At 41.7% G+C, this 13,425-nt stretch overlaps 1 protein-coding gene across 1 annotated transcript in view; it reads left to right on the top strand.

Moving 5' to 3' along the window:
- Nucleotides 1–119: 119 nt before the first annotated feature.
- Nucleotides 120–13,425, top strand: part of IQCH (IQ motif containing H) — a 51,493-nt gene continuing 38,187 nt past the window's right edge. The window contains exons 1-8 of the mRNA XM_015873302.2: nucleotides 120–266; nucleotides 506–603; nucleotides 890–1,004; nucleotides 4,422–4,538; nucleotides 9,509–9,620; nucleotides 9,991–10,119; nucleotides 11,019–11,230; nucleotides 12,502–13,020. Of these exons, the coding sequence (XP_015728788.2) occupies nucleotides 237–266; nucleotides 506–603; nucleotides 890–1,004; nucleotides 4,422–4,538; nucleotides 9,509–9,620; nucleotides 9,991–10,119; nucleotides 11,019–11,230; nucleotides 12,502–13,020 (1,332 nt within the window). The 5' untranslated portion in view covers nucleotides 120–236. The remainder of the gene's footprint in view (nucleotides 267–505; nucleotides 604–889; nucleotides 1,005–4,421; nucleotides 4,539–9,508; nucleotides 9,621–9,990; nucleotides 10,120–11,018; nucleotides 11,231–12,501; nucleotides 13,021–13,425) is intronic.

Here is a 13,425-nt window from a genome sequence, read left to right as displayed (position 1 = left end):
GCGGGAGGGACGGAGAGCGGAGAGGAGAGTGGGGAGTGACGGCTGAGAGCTGCTAAGGGGAGAGGGGACACGGTGAGAGGAGAGAGGATCGGCAACGAGGCAGGGAGCGGGAGCAGCGCTTGGCACCGACAGAACGACCGGCCGGACCGGCCGCTTCTACCCGCATTCCCCCCGCGGTGGGGCGGGTGGTGCGGCCCGGCCCGAGCGTCGTGTTGCCATGGGGGCGGGATGAGGGGATGGACGGCACTGAGGGACACGGACAGCGGGTAATAGCCGGGCTGAGGGTGGGTGCTGAGATGTTACGGGTGGGTGCTGAGATGTTACGGGTGGGTGCTGAGCTGTTACGGGTGGGTGCTGAGCTGTTGTGGGTGGTTTCCTTAACTCTGGACAAATCCAGGTTGAGCCCAACAGAAGCACTACTTCTCAGTCAAGGGAAGATGGAGTTTAACTTAGTGTGTCCTTCATACGTTTATAATTGATTCCTCTTTTTTTTCTCCTCTGGCAGAAACACGCTGAGAGCTGTTCAAGTGTTCCAAGCAGAGAATTATTAACTATTTCTGCTGCTGGCAGTGAAGAAGTACGTTCCAAACAGCCCCTTGAATGGTGAGTGAAACAGAGAGACTGCAGCATCAGGATCTTGTGAGGCAAATGGGGAACGTTGGTCCCAGTTAAGTTATTTGGGTTCTGTATAGGTTAAAAGCAATACAAAGGTAAATGCTGTCCTAAGCAGCTGCAGCAACCTGCTGTTAGCACTTGTGATTTTTGGCTTCACATGGGTTTAAACAAGAATGCAGTTTTTTACATGCAACCAGATGGGAGCGATGTGCATTTAATAGGTGATACCATGGTAAGTTTTACAAACCTCACTGCTTGTTTCTTTCTGACTCAGGGGGCTTCAATGTGGTGCTTCTGAGAAGCAGCTGGTTCTACCACCGGTGCCTGTTGAGCCCACGACTGCCCAGCCATGCAGCAGAGCAGCACTGCGCCTTTCTCCAGGTTCACAGGTCTGAAATAACACATCACTTGTTTTCCCAGAGACCGCATTAAATGGGTGGACTGGCATCTTGTTGGTACTGGTTGACACCATGAATTTATGTCCTGGCTCTGTGAGTTCAGTGTTTGTTGATACACCATCTGGTGAGTGAGTGTGTTACTCACTGAGTAGAATGAGGGAGCTGAGGGGCAGGAGCCTTCTCCCTGCTTCTGGGTAACATCAAGGCTAGGAAGGACTTCAGTATCATTGTGATGCATTTGTTTCCCATGTATAATGATAAAGAATCCTGAAACCAGATGTTTATTCTGTTGTAAGGTCCCAGGTCAACAAATACCGAATGCATAGCTGCTATTCTGCAAGCGATGCCTTTGAAATAACAGGGACTGTATAGTGGAATAGCAGGAGTTGGTGTTGTGTGAGAATAAAACTGGTTCTCTGGTTTGGCTTTGTGTAAAAGAGACACGGGGCTGTAGGAATGGCATTCAGTTACCAGGATTGACATGGAATTGCATGGCCAGAATGAGCAGCCTGCCACTCCTGTTGTGATTTTCTTTGTAAAGAAGCCTCCCTGTGAAGTAATAATTCAATATTACCTGCTTTTGAAGTGATGGAAAGGTGCAGTGAGAGCTGATTTTTATTTAACTTTATCTGGTAGAACTATGGCAATGAGGTTCTGTGACTGTGGTGAAAAAGTCAGGAATCTTTTTATATCCATTTAGTATCTCTGTATAAGGTGCTGCTGTTACTGCTTTGAAATATTTTCATTTGTGACTGACAAAGAACGTGGACTTTGGTGTTTGTTGACTGACATACTCCTGGCTTTCTCAGTTTTGAATGGAGAAGGATGGTGCCTGGAGGTGATTTGTGTTTGCCAGAGATAATCCCAACCCCGTCCCGTGTGAGCACGCTTCTGTTTGAAACAAATCAACAGAGTTCAGCCACTCTGAACAGCCCCCATTATCAATGGTTTTCCAGCTCTTCGTGTGCACCAGTGAGCTTAAATTACAGGGGAACTCATGCTGGATGCTGCCCTGCCTTTCTCTTTTCACATCTGATATCCAGGGCATCTGCTTAGAGATGCACATGCAGTGACACAGGAGCCAGCCCTCATTTCCCACAATAAAGAAAAGGGCAAACAGTGCTGTTCTACCAGCTGTTCTACGTGCCCGCCATGCCAACATAAAACACTTTTATTGTCAGATAGTTGTGAAATCCAGCTGGGAAATTACCACCTGCAGTTCCTCACTTCCTGTCTTTGCCTCACTAGCAACTATGAACAGTTTTGGTTTGATTTCAGTGTACTTTCCTGTTTTTCCAAATACTGTTCTACTGAGAAGAAAGGTTTGTGAATGAATAGATTCCCATTCGCAGGCAGTATTTCAGGTTACACAGGCTTGAGGAAATCAACTTCTCAAGTCGCAGAGGTTCTGAGGGTAATGATTCATTACACAGTGATGTTTTTGTGCTTTGCAATCCGCAGTAGGCCACGTGAGAGTAGAAATGGAGCTCAAGTTGTGTTTGTGTTTGGCCGTCAGGATAAAATAAGGTTGCAGTCACATGAGCACAGATGCAATTTTCACATGGAATACTTGTTGTGAGCAAAATAGCTCGTTCACAAGTGTCAGGATGGGCTTAAAATTACTGTTAAGTCTCATGGATGGTAACTGAGTCATAGCAGCAGCAGGGTGAGGGCAAGTGAACCCGACTCACAGGGGAGTTGGGAAGCACTGTCCCTTTTTTCTGCTCATTATGTGTTGTAATTGGGTTTCTGATGATGATGATGCCTGAGACCCATAAGAGGTGTCTTCCTTCTGCAGTAATTGTAAAGACTCCAAGTGAATATTCTCTCATCTCTAATAGAATTAAAGATGTAAATGAAACATTGTTTCTGGAAGGCTCTGAAATGTGGAAGTGCCACCAATAGACCTGAAAAGCGGTGTGGTTACTCATAATGTATGTCATTTCAAAGACTGGTATAATGTAATTCATTTGTAAGGAGGTTAGACTCTTTGAAACCATGCACCACTTGTGCATGGATTTGCACAGCAAAATGCTCTCAGCTCTGAAACGTTTTCTGTGTTGAAGTATAACAGGATGTGAATCTTTAACTGCACTGATCACATCCACTTGTTCTGTATATTCCTGTGTACTCTGTGCTAATAATGGAGCTCAATAATTCTCATTCTCATGGAGCATTGTATCAGCACAATAACGTGGTTTGTACTGCTGTTCTCATCTGTTTCTTAAAACGTGAAGGTGGCTCAAGGTAGTTTAAGTGTAAGACATTGGGGAAGGCAGACAGAAGGAGCTGTGACACCATCCTGCAGTTTGCCGTAGGTTCCAGTCTCTGCTGTGACCTTTACTGGCTGTGTTATTGTTATTTGGTTTGAGTTTTGTCGTTTAAATTCTTTCCATTCTTGTTACACTGAGCAGAATCTGCCTCTGTCTGACTGGGGAATTTGCATCATGAGTCACCTCCTGTTTTAATTGAGAAGATACTCAGATTTTCCCAATTCTTGTTTAATAGCACAAGCAGTTTCCTTTCCGTACAGTAGTGTTATAGTAATAAAATAAATACCACAAAATCACTGATGAGGTGCAAATTGAACTTTCTGTCTCTGTGCAGCCATGTGGGTAAAAGAGTAATTGGCTTGGATAATAACTTTTGTTCTTACAAATCCAGATCTAAATGAGTGTCTCATTGATACATCTGCTTGTAATTACTACCAAAATAAAGGAATATATTGTGCAGATAAATACATTTGCCAGGTTTTAGTGCTTACACAAAGTTCCTTTGTAGTTCAAATATACCTCCAACGACTCTTGCACTTTTTATGGCATTTTTTGCTTGTCAGGAAGTACAGTTTTCATAAATTACTTGTTATGATTAAACAACAGAAGTAGCAGCAGAGAATTCTCATCTGTAAGTATCTTTAGTTGGATTTCACACAGTAAGGGGACTTTTTGCATTCCCATACCCACACACTGGGGAACAAGCACACCAGTGGAAGGGCTCTGGCTGCTCTGAATAACTTGTAGGAAATCAGTTATTACAGCACAGCTCAATGGAATCAAGAGCTGACCTGTGTTAAGCAAGTCAGTGAAACATGATTGCCTTGTGCACTTAAAATGTTACTCAAAGATGTGCAAATCTGGGACTTTCAGAACACTACAGTGAAATTAACTGAACAAATTTGGGATATGTGCAAATAGTGGCTCGATGCCTCTCTGAGTTGTTGGCCTGATCAACACGCAGCTCTCAACTGTCTGCCCAGCCCTATGGGGATAAGTGAGATAACAGCAATTTTTTAGGCATCATTTTGCAAACTTGCATCATTTTGTAACATCAGTCAGTTCCTGTTTGTAAATACTTATGGCCAACTGTTTTAAGACCTTGCACGTTCCATGTTTCCATTACATGTTCCAGAAGCAGCTGGAAATGAAGATTATGCTTGACCCAGAAAACATCAATAAGAAAGCTGTTTCGAAACAACAGAGCTGTGAGACCAGGCTGCCACGTATAACTAGGAAAAAACCTGCTCCTGTAAGTAACTTTTGTTGTCCCGTGGACTTGGACATGTTGGCTCTTCATCAGTGAAGTTAGTACCTATCAGACCTAACTAGAAAACAATATACATTGTAAGGGAAAGTATCTCATGGTTTTCTATTTGTTAACATTCATTTGTAACAAAGCACTCTGAGTGACGATACCAGGGAAAACAAATGCGCAGCATAACAGTTATGGGTAGCAAAACCCTACTCCAGTGAAAGGGTAAATGTGTGTGATGAGTAACCATGGTAAGGTTAGGAAGTGAAGAGAAACTTGTGGAGTTCAGGCTGTAACCCAAAGATCAAGGAAGGGTGGACTTCTGGTTGTTTATCCCATGGCTGTTTCTTTACAAGACAGAAGCACATCCTGATTTCAGATGCCAATAGGATCATTGTGAATGAGCCTAAAACGCTTGTGCTTTGCTTTGATGCTAGGTTCAAATGACACAGTTGTAAGCTGCCACTTATAAAAAAGGATTTTTGAAAGCTATTGCCCAGACTAAGGGGCGATTAGTCTAACCCTGTGATATACAGTTAATTAGAGAACAGCATCATGGCTAATAGCTTTTTAGAACCACTCTAAAGCCTTCACAGAGAGGAATGTTATGCTGCTGCTGAGTGCTGTGTGTTTTACTGCTCTCAATGAAACATATCAGAGAAAACTTCTTAATGTTGACTGAGATTACAAACAGTGTCAATTAGTCAGACCCTCTGATACGCACTGACAGTTGCTGTTTGTGGTAGGGAGACTGGCTGAAAAAAGCAAGGAGGTGTTTCCTGTCTGTCACGTATTCATTCTATATCTTTCCTGAAGTAGAAGCTTTTAGATGTTTTTTAGATGTTTTTTCACTGTGTGACACGATCTGTGTTCTGAAATGTTCTGCCTTCACTGGGGGTGCAATTTTGCAGTTAGATTTGCAAAGTCTACTACCAGGATAGTGAACAAAGGCATCTTTGTTCAGTGTGAGGTGCACAAGCACTCAGCACAATGACAGCTGGAGATCACCAGCGGTAACTGAAATAAATCTGTGTATAGCTGCAGGTCTAAAACTACATGGCCTTTAGTTTTGGGAAGCAAAACAGCATGAGGAATGAAGTTAGGTACTACCTACCTTCGTTTTGCTAATCAGCCATTAGAGGGCAATATTTGTACATACGCACAGGATCACACACACGTGCAGACACGTGAGGGTACCCATGTACCTGCTCTATGAATGTACATGAATTCAGTGATTATCACGCCCCAAAAATCAGTGGCAGAAGGATTCCCAGCAATGTGAATGAGAAATAAATCACTTCATTAACTGCATTCACTTTTTTCTCCAAGAGTTCTCAGCATCTGAGTTTTCAAGCAGACCTGAGCATTTTTACATGCAGTGCAGTGGCAGGCACGATGGCTTTGCTGTAACTGAATAGATCCACATGGAGCACACAGGCTTTTTACTATCTTGCCATTTGAGTAGCTTGAAAAATGTCTTTGTCTTTTGTTGTACAGCGATGTAGAATGTTCTGACAGAAACTACAAGCCAAGAATTGAGCCATGACTGTTGCCCTTCTGTACTTTTTTTGATAGATAAGCACTAATGCTTCATCCTCTGTAGTTATCTTAAAATGAGCAATGTAATTCTGTTGGAAACACCGTGGTCAGACCGGGCATCACTTTATTTTGTAGGCTATATATGGATAACATGAAAAAAGACGAGTAGGCAATAATTAAGTACATGCTCTTCCCATGAGGATCCAGCAAAACAAGCAGTAATCTGAACTGCAGCAAAAATAATTCTGGCTAACTGCTGCAATGTAGAAAAGATTCACAGCTATATGTTTCATTTCCATAGGACTGCTGTTCTTTTATAGAATTATACTGGCACTTTTTGGTCCCTGTTTTCATATAAATATATATTATGCTGTAAACTTAGGAACCTCTTAGTTTATTCATGAGTTAGAATTTAATATGGTGATGATTTCTAGCCTTTATGAGTTGCATCTTACATAGTGTGGCTGTAATGGTGATGGCAGTGATTCTGTTTTGTCGGTGGGTTTTTTTTTTAGCTAACTTATTTGAATGAAACCACTGGTTATATCCTCAGTTCTTTGCATTGTGCTAATCACTAAGGCTTCTCAGTGAGGGTCTGTTCATTTCCAGAACTATAAATTAAGGCAGAGCTCAGCATTTCTTTTCCTTTTAGGTTAATAGAAGTTTTAGGAGAAGACCAGGTCTCTTGGTTCTCAAACTTGGATTGTTCTAAACTCGTTTATCTGGCAATAATTGCAGTCAGAGCACGGTTTAGTGTTGGTAGCAGAATGAGACCTAAACAAATGGATGCTACATGACAGTAATTCAAAATAAGCTTTGTTGCATTTGTATGATGGTATGTAATCACAATAAGCAGCACAGCGGATTAATAAAATTGTCTTGTCACTAAAATTAAACAGGAAATAATTGGTGAGATGGAGTTAACTTAACAGATGAGTAAAGTCAGCATCCTTTCAACCTAGAAATGGGAATGTGAAGGTCAGCCCCATCTCAGATGACAAACGTAGAATGTTTTGTTGGTAAACAAATTAATCTTTTGAAAGGTCACCATTTGTTTTAAGGTTTTCTCCAGTTCTTGTCATCTGGAACTGGAGATTGACTGTCATTTTGGTAGGTAGGGGTGCAGCCGAAGCTGCTTCTGTACATATCAGCATTCCTCGACAAAACTCAGTGCCTGATTGTGATGCTATGGGCTGCTGGTTTACAGCTGTCTCCGGACAAGAATGGAGGGCCACCCCTGAATTCCAATAAGATGGTCCTGCATATTCTGCCTGGTGTAAGCTGGCCCTTTGCCCGTAAGTAAAATGTATCGTAGTTGAAGCCAGCAATTATCTTTCTTACTTCCTTCTGTGCTGCTTCTGTTCCCTTTTTCAAAAAACAGATGTGAGATACACCAAAGTTCTCCGTCTATTCTCTCTTGCACCTGCTAAGGCAGGATTTTGATGGAGGTGTATTTCTGGGAGAGCTAGCAGTATGCCATCAAAGGAGCAAGGCTTGATTTTTCCAATAGCGTGGAAAATTAATGATTCAGAGACATCTCTAATTAGTTTAAGAGCTTAAAATAGGAAAGAATAATATGTAAAACCTGTTGCTGAAGATGCCCACTTACAGCATATTGAAGATTATAGGTTGGGCCTTCCATTTAAATTGGGAGTTTATTCTATTTAGATAAAATGTGAGAGAAATACTTATTGATACCACAGTGTTACATCTTGTGGAAACTGTATTAATCATCAGGTAGGTAGAAGGCTCTCAAGTTGTGGGGTTCTCTAATATTTACTTAGAAAATCTCATTTATCTAATCTTCCTGGTTGATAAAGTATAGTTTTGAGGCATGCTACTAATCACCATGCCTTTGTATATAGTAGTAGATGATATTCTTTTCTAGGGGAAAGACATACAGGTATTCTCAAAAAAGAGTTGTTCTGGTTAAATATTGCTGTCTAGGTAAAAAAAAGGAAAAAAAAATAAATAGGGAACTAATCAGAAAATCCCTAAAGTGTGACAACAAGTGCCCCATTTACAATAAAGCCAAAAGAAAAAATCAAGTGGGAGAGGTTTATCCACAGGAGAAAAATGCTTTAGAAAGGGTAATGGAATTGTTTTTCTCATGTCCCAGGTTAATTACACTCAGAAGTGCTTGAAATGAAAACATAGTTTTTCAGCACACTCTAAGCATATTATATAGCGTAAGCTTTACTCTGCAGTACAGATGAAGTGCTCCCTTCTAGTCCTATAAAACTGTACTTTAAAAGTACCCGTGATGAATGGGCAGGCTTTGTGCTGACTTGAGAAAAATGTACTTGCTGAATCATAACCTTCATACCACATTTCCCTAGAAGACATTATTCACACAGGAAGGTGTCTGAGATTCTGGTTGCCTCGTAGCACCGTGGGTGCATTTCAGCTCTTCTGCGCTCAGGTTCTGACACAGAGAAAGCAGGTGAAGTGCCTGCACCTGAGGGCTCCAGGGGGTGGGACCTTTTGTTCCAGGATGTTTGGGGTCTGCCCACACTGCAAATATAACGGTGCTATTTAGGAGCAGCCAGCTCTTGAATTTATTTCAGGTGAACCCTTCACGTCTCCATACGTTTATCTTTGTCTCCATTGTCTAGTGTCAGTCTGACAAGAGCAAGCAATATCATTTTCTGCTGGTAGTAATTCACTGTCTTTAAGTGAGAGTTCTCGGTGATGTTACTTATCTGTCTGGAAGTTACGTGTGCTGAAGCTTTGACTCTCCTTCTCTTTAGGAGCTGGGCACAACTTGCAATCCAGGCAGGAAGTGGGGATACTGAAAATGGCAGAGAACAGGGAAAAAAAAAAAAAAAATAAAATAAAATAAAATAAAATAAAATAAAATAAAATAGGAAGTGTGAGCTGATAATGCAGAGTTTTTGTGTTTGTAGTACTGAAGTGGCAATACGCTCTTTTCCCCATGCAATGCTCGATATGCGCACTAATGATTGTAACAGTGAGATACGAGGTATCGCTGTCCCAGAGTGATGTGTGTCACTGCTTGACTTCCTGGCACTTAGAACCAGCAGGTTCCATATTTTGAAGTACTTCCCTTTCTTTCCAGTGTGATATTGGTGTACACATTTTGTATTGCAAAGACAGTTCTATCAGGAAGCACAACGAACTCATTAATGCTGAGAAAACTTCTTGCAATCCCTTTTTGAACTAATACACTGATTTTTGCATCGCAGAAATCACAAGGCAGCAATTGGATTTTATTAACTTCATTTTAAGTTGCTGTAGTAATGACAGAAAACATTACTGTAGCGTAAGAAGTAAAAGCAGCGCTTGCACTGTTCCATTATTAGGTCTTATTCATAGCAAAAATTATATTTATTATTATATTGAGTAGAAAAACATCTTTGCAAATCCAGGACTTCACTTTGCTGAAAGAAGATTCTGTCTCTTCCCAGACACGTAGTCAGAAGGGAGGGAAGGGTGATACCACCAACCAGCTTCGGCTTTTGCCTGCCTCTCGTCGTGTGGACTCTGCCTTACCCCTGTTAGGAGGAGATATGAAGAAAGGTGAGTCACAGAAGCCCACCTGGACACTGCTGCTGGGCACCAGCTGTATGCCACACAAGCCACGTGGTTTGCACTGTGGCTTATAAAAGTTAATTCTCATCCATTCTGCGTATTGAATTGCCATTGTGCAAGTGCATAACTCTTCCTCAGAATCAGCACCACTATAATATGTTCCATGTCTTCGTCAGCTTTCATAGGCAAAGCTTACATTCCTTGGATGTCCTTATTAAAAGATTACCTACCACTTTTCTAGTTTTTGTTTGGAATTGAAAGGACTTGGCAGTGCTGTTGTTTAATTCTTTATGGTTACTGATTTTTCTTCCATAACTGGAACATGTACGAATTGCTCAGTGATGTCATATTCTTGTAGATATTCTGAGCCTAACTGAACGAAGGCTTATCCCTCCAGCAGCAAAGATAACTCTCCAGATACCTCCTGTGGTATCCAAAGCAGCTCCTCTCCATGAATTCCACAGGCAGCGCAAGAAGTCAGCTGTAGGTGAGTACAGATGATTGATGACAACCAGCACTTGCATCTCCAGCTTCACGTTCAGGCCCTTGTTTTGCTTCTGAAGGAAGCAGCTGTCTAATGAGCTCCCAGTCAAATTCTTAAAAATACTGTTTGCATAAAGATGCACACAAGGAGCATCCTGTGTCTTTCAATTGAACAGGAATCGGATTTCTTAAGCCCTGTGAGGATTTAGTCCCTGCTCATTTCTGAAAATCCTTGTAGGTTCTTACATTCATGTTTCAGATTCTAAGTACCTGAATCCAAGATGTGACCATCAGAGCTAAAGCCAACGATAGTGTAAATCACTGTAAACGTGCCTTACAGCATCTGACCAAGCCTCTATTTTGTCATAATGGCTCCTCATACCATGTTCTGGGTGATGGAATTCTGACCTATGTCTTCTAAACTGTTGTTGCTGCAGCTGCTTGTTGCATATGACAAACCTATCAGTGATAAGAAAATGAGCATGAACAAAATGAAGAGTGTGCTTAGAAGCTGCCCCTATAAAGCTGGAAGTTCTCCTAGCGAAAGGGAGTAGTTGAAAAGCTCAAATACCATATGGAGTGCAAGTGCTAGTATTTTGATGTGACACGCCTGGGTATGCTGCATGCTGCCATTTTAGGAGCTCTTATAAATTAAAACTGTGATATGTTTTCCTTAACATGATCTCAGTTTTTGTAATTACAACTTGTTTTAGCACGGTGAAACTTAAGGCTGGCCAGTGACATTCCTAAATGGGCTTTGGTGGTATATCCTGAATACTGCAGCCCACTTGGATGTGGGAGCAAACTGGAGCATGTCAGTGTCTAATGGTGGAATATCAATTTGATGCTATTGTTGCACTTATTTAGCAATGAAACCCATGATGATTTATTTGTTTGGTACAGGAGAGATTAGTAGTAAGGTGGAACCTGGGAGTACAGGCACTTCCACCTTTCCAAGCTCAAAGGAAGCAGCTGGCAGCTCATCCTCCTCTAGCAAAGGTAACACTGCACCACTGCTACCCAGCAGCTCCCTGGATTCGACCAGAAAATCAAAGCCAGCACACGGATACCCGGCTCAACAGCTGCAGTGTGAGCTGCAGGCTCCACAGACACAGGTATTTAAACAGTGAGGTAAATGAATTTGTTATCCATGGTTGTGACACTGTCTTCAGCAGAGATGGTTCAGCGAGCAACTGTGAGTTACTCAATTAGTACAGGAGGCTTTGAACCAAACCCGGTAAATAACAAATATTGAAGTAAGTAGGAAATGCTTCCTATATTGCCAGTTTCTATTTTCTCAAGTTTGTGTGTGCATTTATTGAAATTTAGAAGATCAGTCTAGAAAAGACCTGATGAGATTACCTAGACCTCCAGGCAGAGTTACCTGTGCTTGTAATGCCGTGGACAGATGTTCTCCTAACCTGTTCAGAAAACTTCCAGTGATAGCAGCTCCACAGTCTCCATAGGCCATCTGTTCCAGTGCTTAACTAACTATCTTTACTGTTACAAAAGGAGTTTTTTAATGTCTCATCTAAATCTACCTCACTGCAGTTAAGCAAATGTAGTGTTACCCTTTATATAGAGGGGGGAGTTTGACCTTGACAGCTTCACGTTTGCTGGCTGTTCTTAATCCCCATGCAAAAAGAAAAACATTTTTCTTTCTTTTTTTTTTTGTTTTGTCTCTTTAATCCTAATGATTGTGTCCCATAGCACACTGTCTGACGTTTTGGACATTCGTTCTTTTAAGGAGGTCTTTATTGGCAAGCAAAGTTGAGAAATGCAAGTTAGTGTTATTAATGTAAATAAAAAGTAATCTCTAAATACAGTTTGAAAATAGTGCATTAGATTGAAAATCTCAACTAATGAGTTTCCGGCTGAAGTTGCCATAAAATGCAGTTCTGTTAAGATGCAAGAACATCTCTCTCTCAAGTTTTACCCTGGCTGAATTTACAGGCTGGATTGTTACCCATTCTCCTGAGATAAGTGGAGGTAATCTGATTCACTGTTGAGAATTGCTATTGCAATTGCCATCTGATGTAGTCCAGTGAAGTGCTGTAGAGCTTCGTTTTTATATTTGATAAATGAAGCGTGGTTCCCATTTGCAATTAATGTATTTCAATAAAAATGCTGATACCCTTTCATGACACTTGAGGTCTTGATGTGATGGTGGTTTTTATGGTAAAGGGGGGATAAACTTTGTGGCCGTGATGTATAAATCAATGTAAGGAGTGTTATTTCAGATGCATAAATTCCCATAGTTAAATGATGGCTGGTAATGCAGTCGTATGAGGTGACCACACGTTTGCAATCAATGGCAGTTACTCTCAGTCTGCGGCTCTTCTCTTTCTGCAGCTCCCACAAATGCCTCCCACTTCTCTCCTTACAGGATCCATCCCCTGACTGCCACATTGCTGTTTACTACGGCGCTATAGACCAGACAGCCCCAGGCTTTCTGGCATTCAAACAGCGTTATTGTTTGTCCTGGGAGAGCATTGTCTGTTTTTTGGAACACACAGAGAAGCTTCTCAAGGACTACGCTGTGCCACTGGCCACAGTAAACTGTCAGAAGTTGGTGGAAGCAGCATCGGACTTTGTGCTCAACAAGAATCCCACCAAAGGTGACATCCTGTCAGTGATAAAGAATCGATCGGCTGTGGAAGAGATTTTAAATCGACCTGGCCAAAGATACAAAGGCCAAGGAGGTCCTGAAATGGCGGCTATAAAGATCCAGGCGATGTGGAGATGTTACCAGGCCAGGAGAGCCTACGTCCGATACAGGCGGCAGCAGTGGGCATCAGGTGTGATTGCCATTTCTTGGCTCCTGCATAATCACATGGCACGTGTGAAAAAGACCCTGAAGGAATCACGTCAGAGACACCTGGAGAATTTTTACATCAGGGCCAAGGTGTGCGGTGCTACCAGCTGTTACGGCAGCTCTTCTTTTCTAAACATCTCTTGCTTCAGTGATCACAATAAGCTGTTTCCATTTTTTTTCCCCTTTAACCATACACTTGTCCGAGCATCATATTTCATCCTTCATCAGCGATTCAGCCTTTGTGGCTGTAAAATCTGTTGCAGTGTTTCTATTGGAAATGTCCCTTCGCTTTGACTTCAGCGGTTCTGTCAGAAAATCAATGTTTTAACTGCATTACCTTAGCTCCCTATATATACCTTGTGGCACTTAATTTGCTGGAAAAAAAAACCCTCTCTTGTCTACATTCCTGTCACCACTTTGTCAGAAAGTATTTAAGTTTGCAGACAGCCTCTTAATTAGTGCTCACAATTTCATTTATGTTTGCTTTCTTTCTTT

The sequence above is a fragment of the Coturnix japonica genome, chromosome 14, assembly GCF_054131305.1.
Source record: "Coturnix japonica strain WE chromosome 14, WE-NBRP24, whole genome shotgun sequence".
Lineage (NCBI taxonomy): Eukaryota > Metazoa > Chordata > Aves > Galliformes > Phasianidae > Coturnix > Coturnix japonica.
Note: the sequence above shows the minus strand (reverse complement) of the source record. Positions and strands in the feature narration are given on the sequence as shown.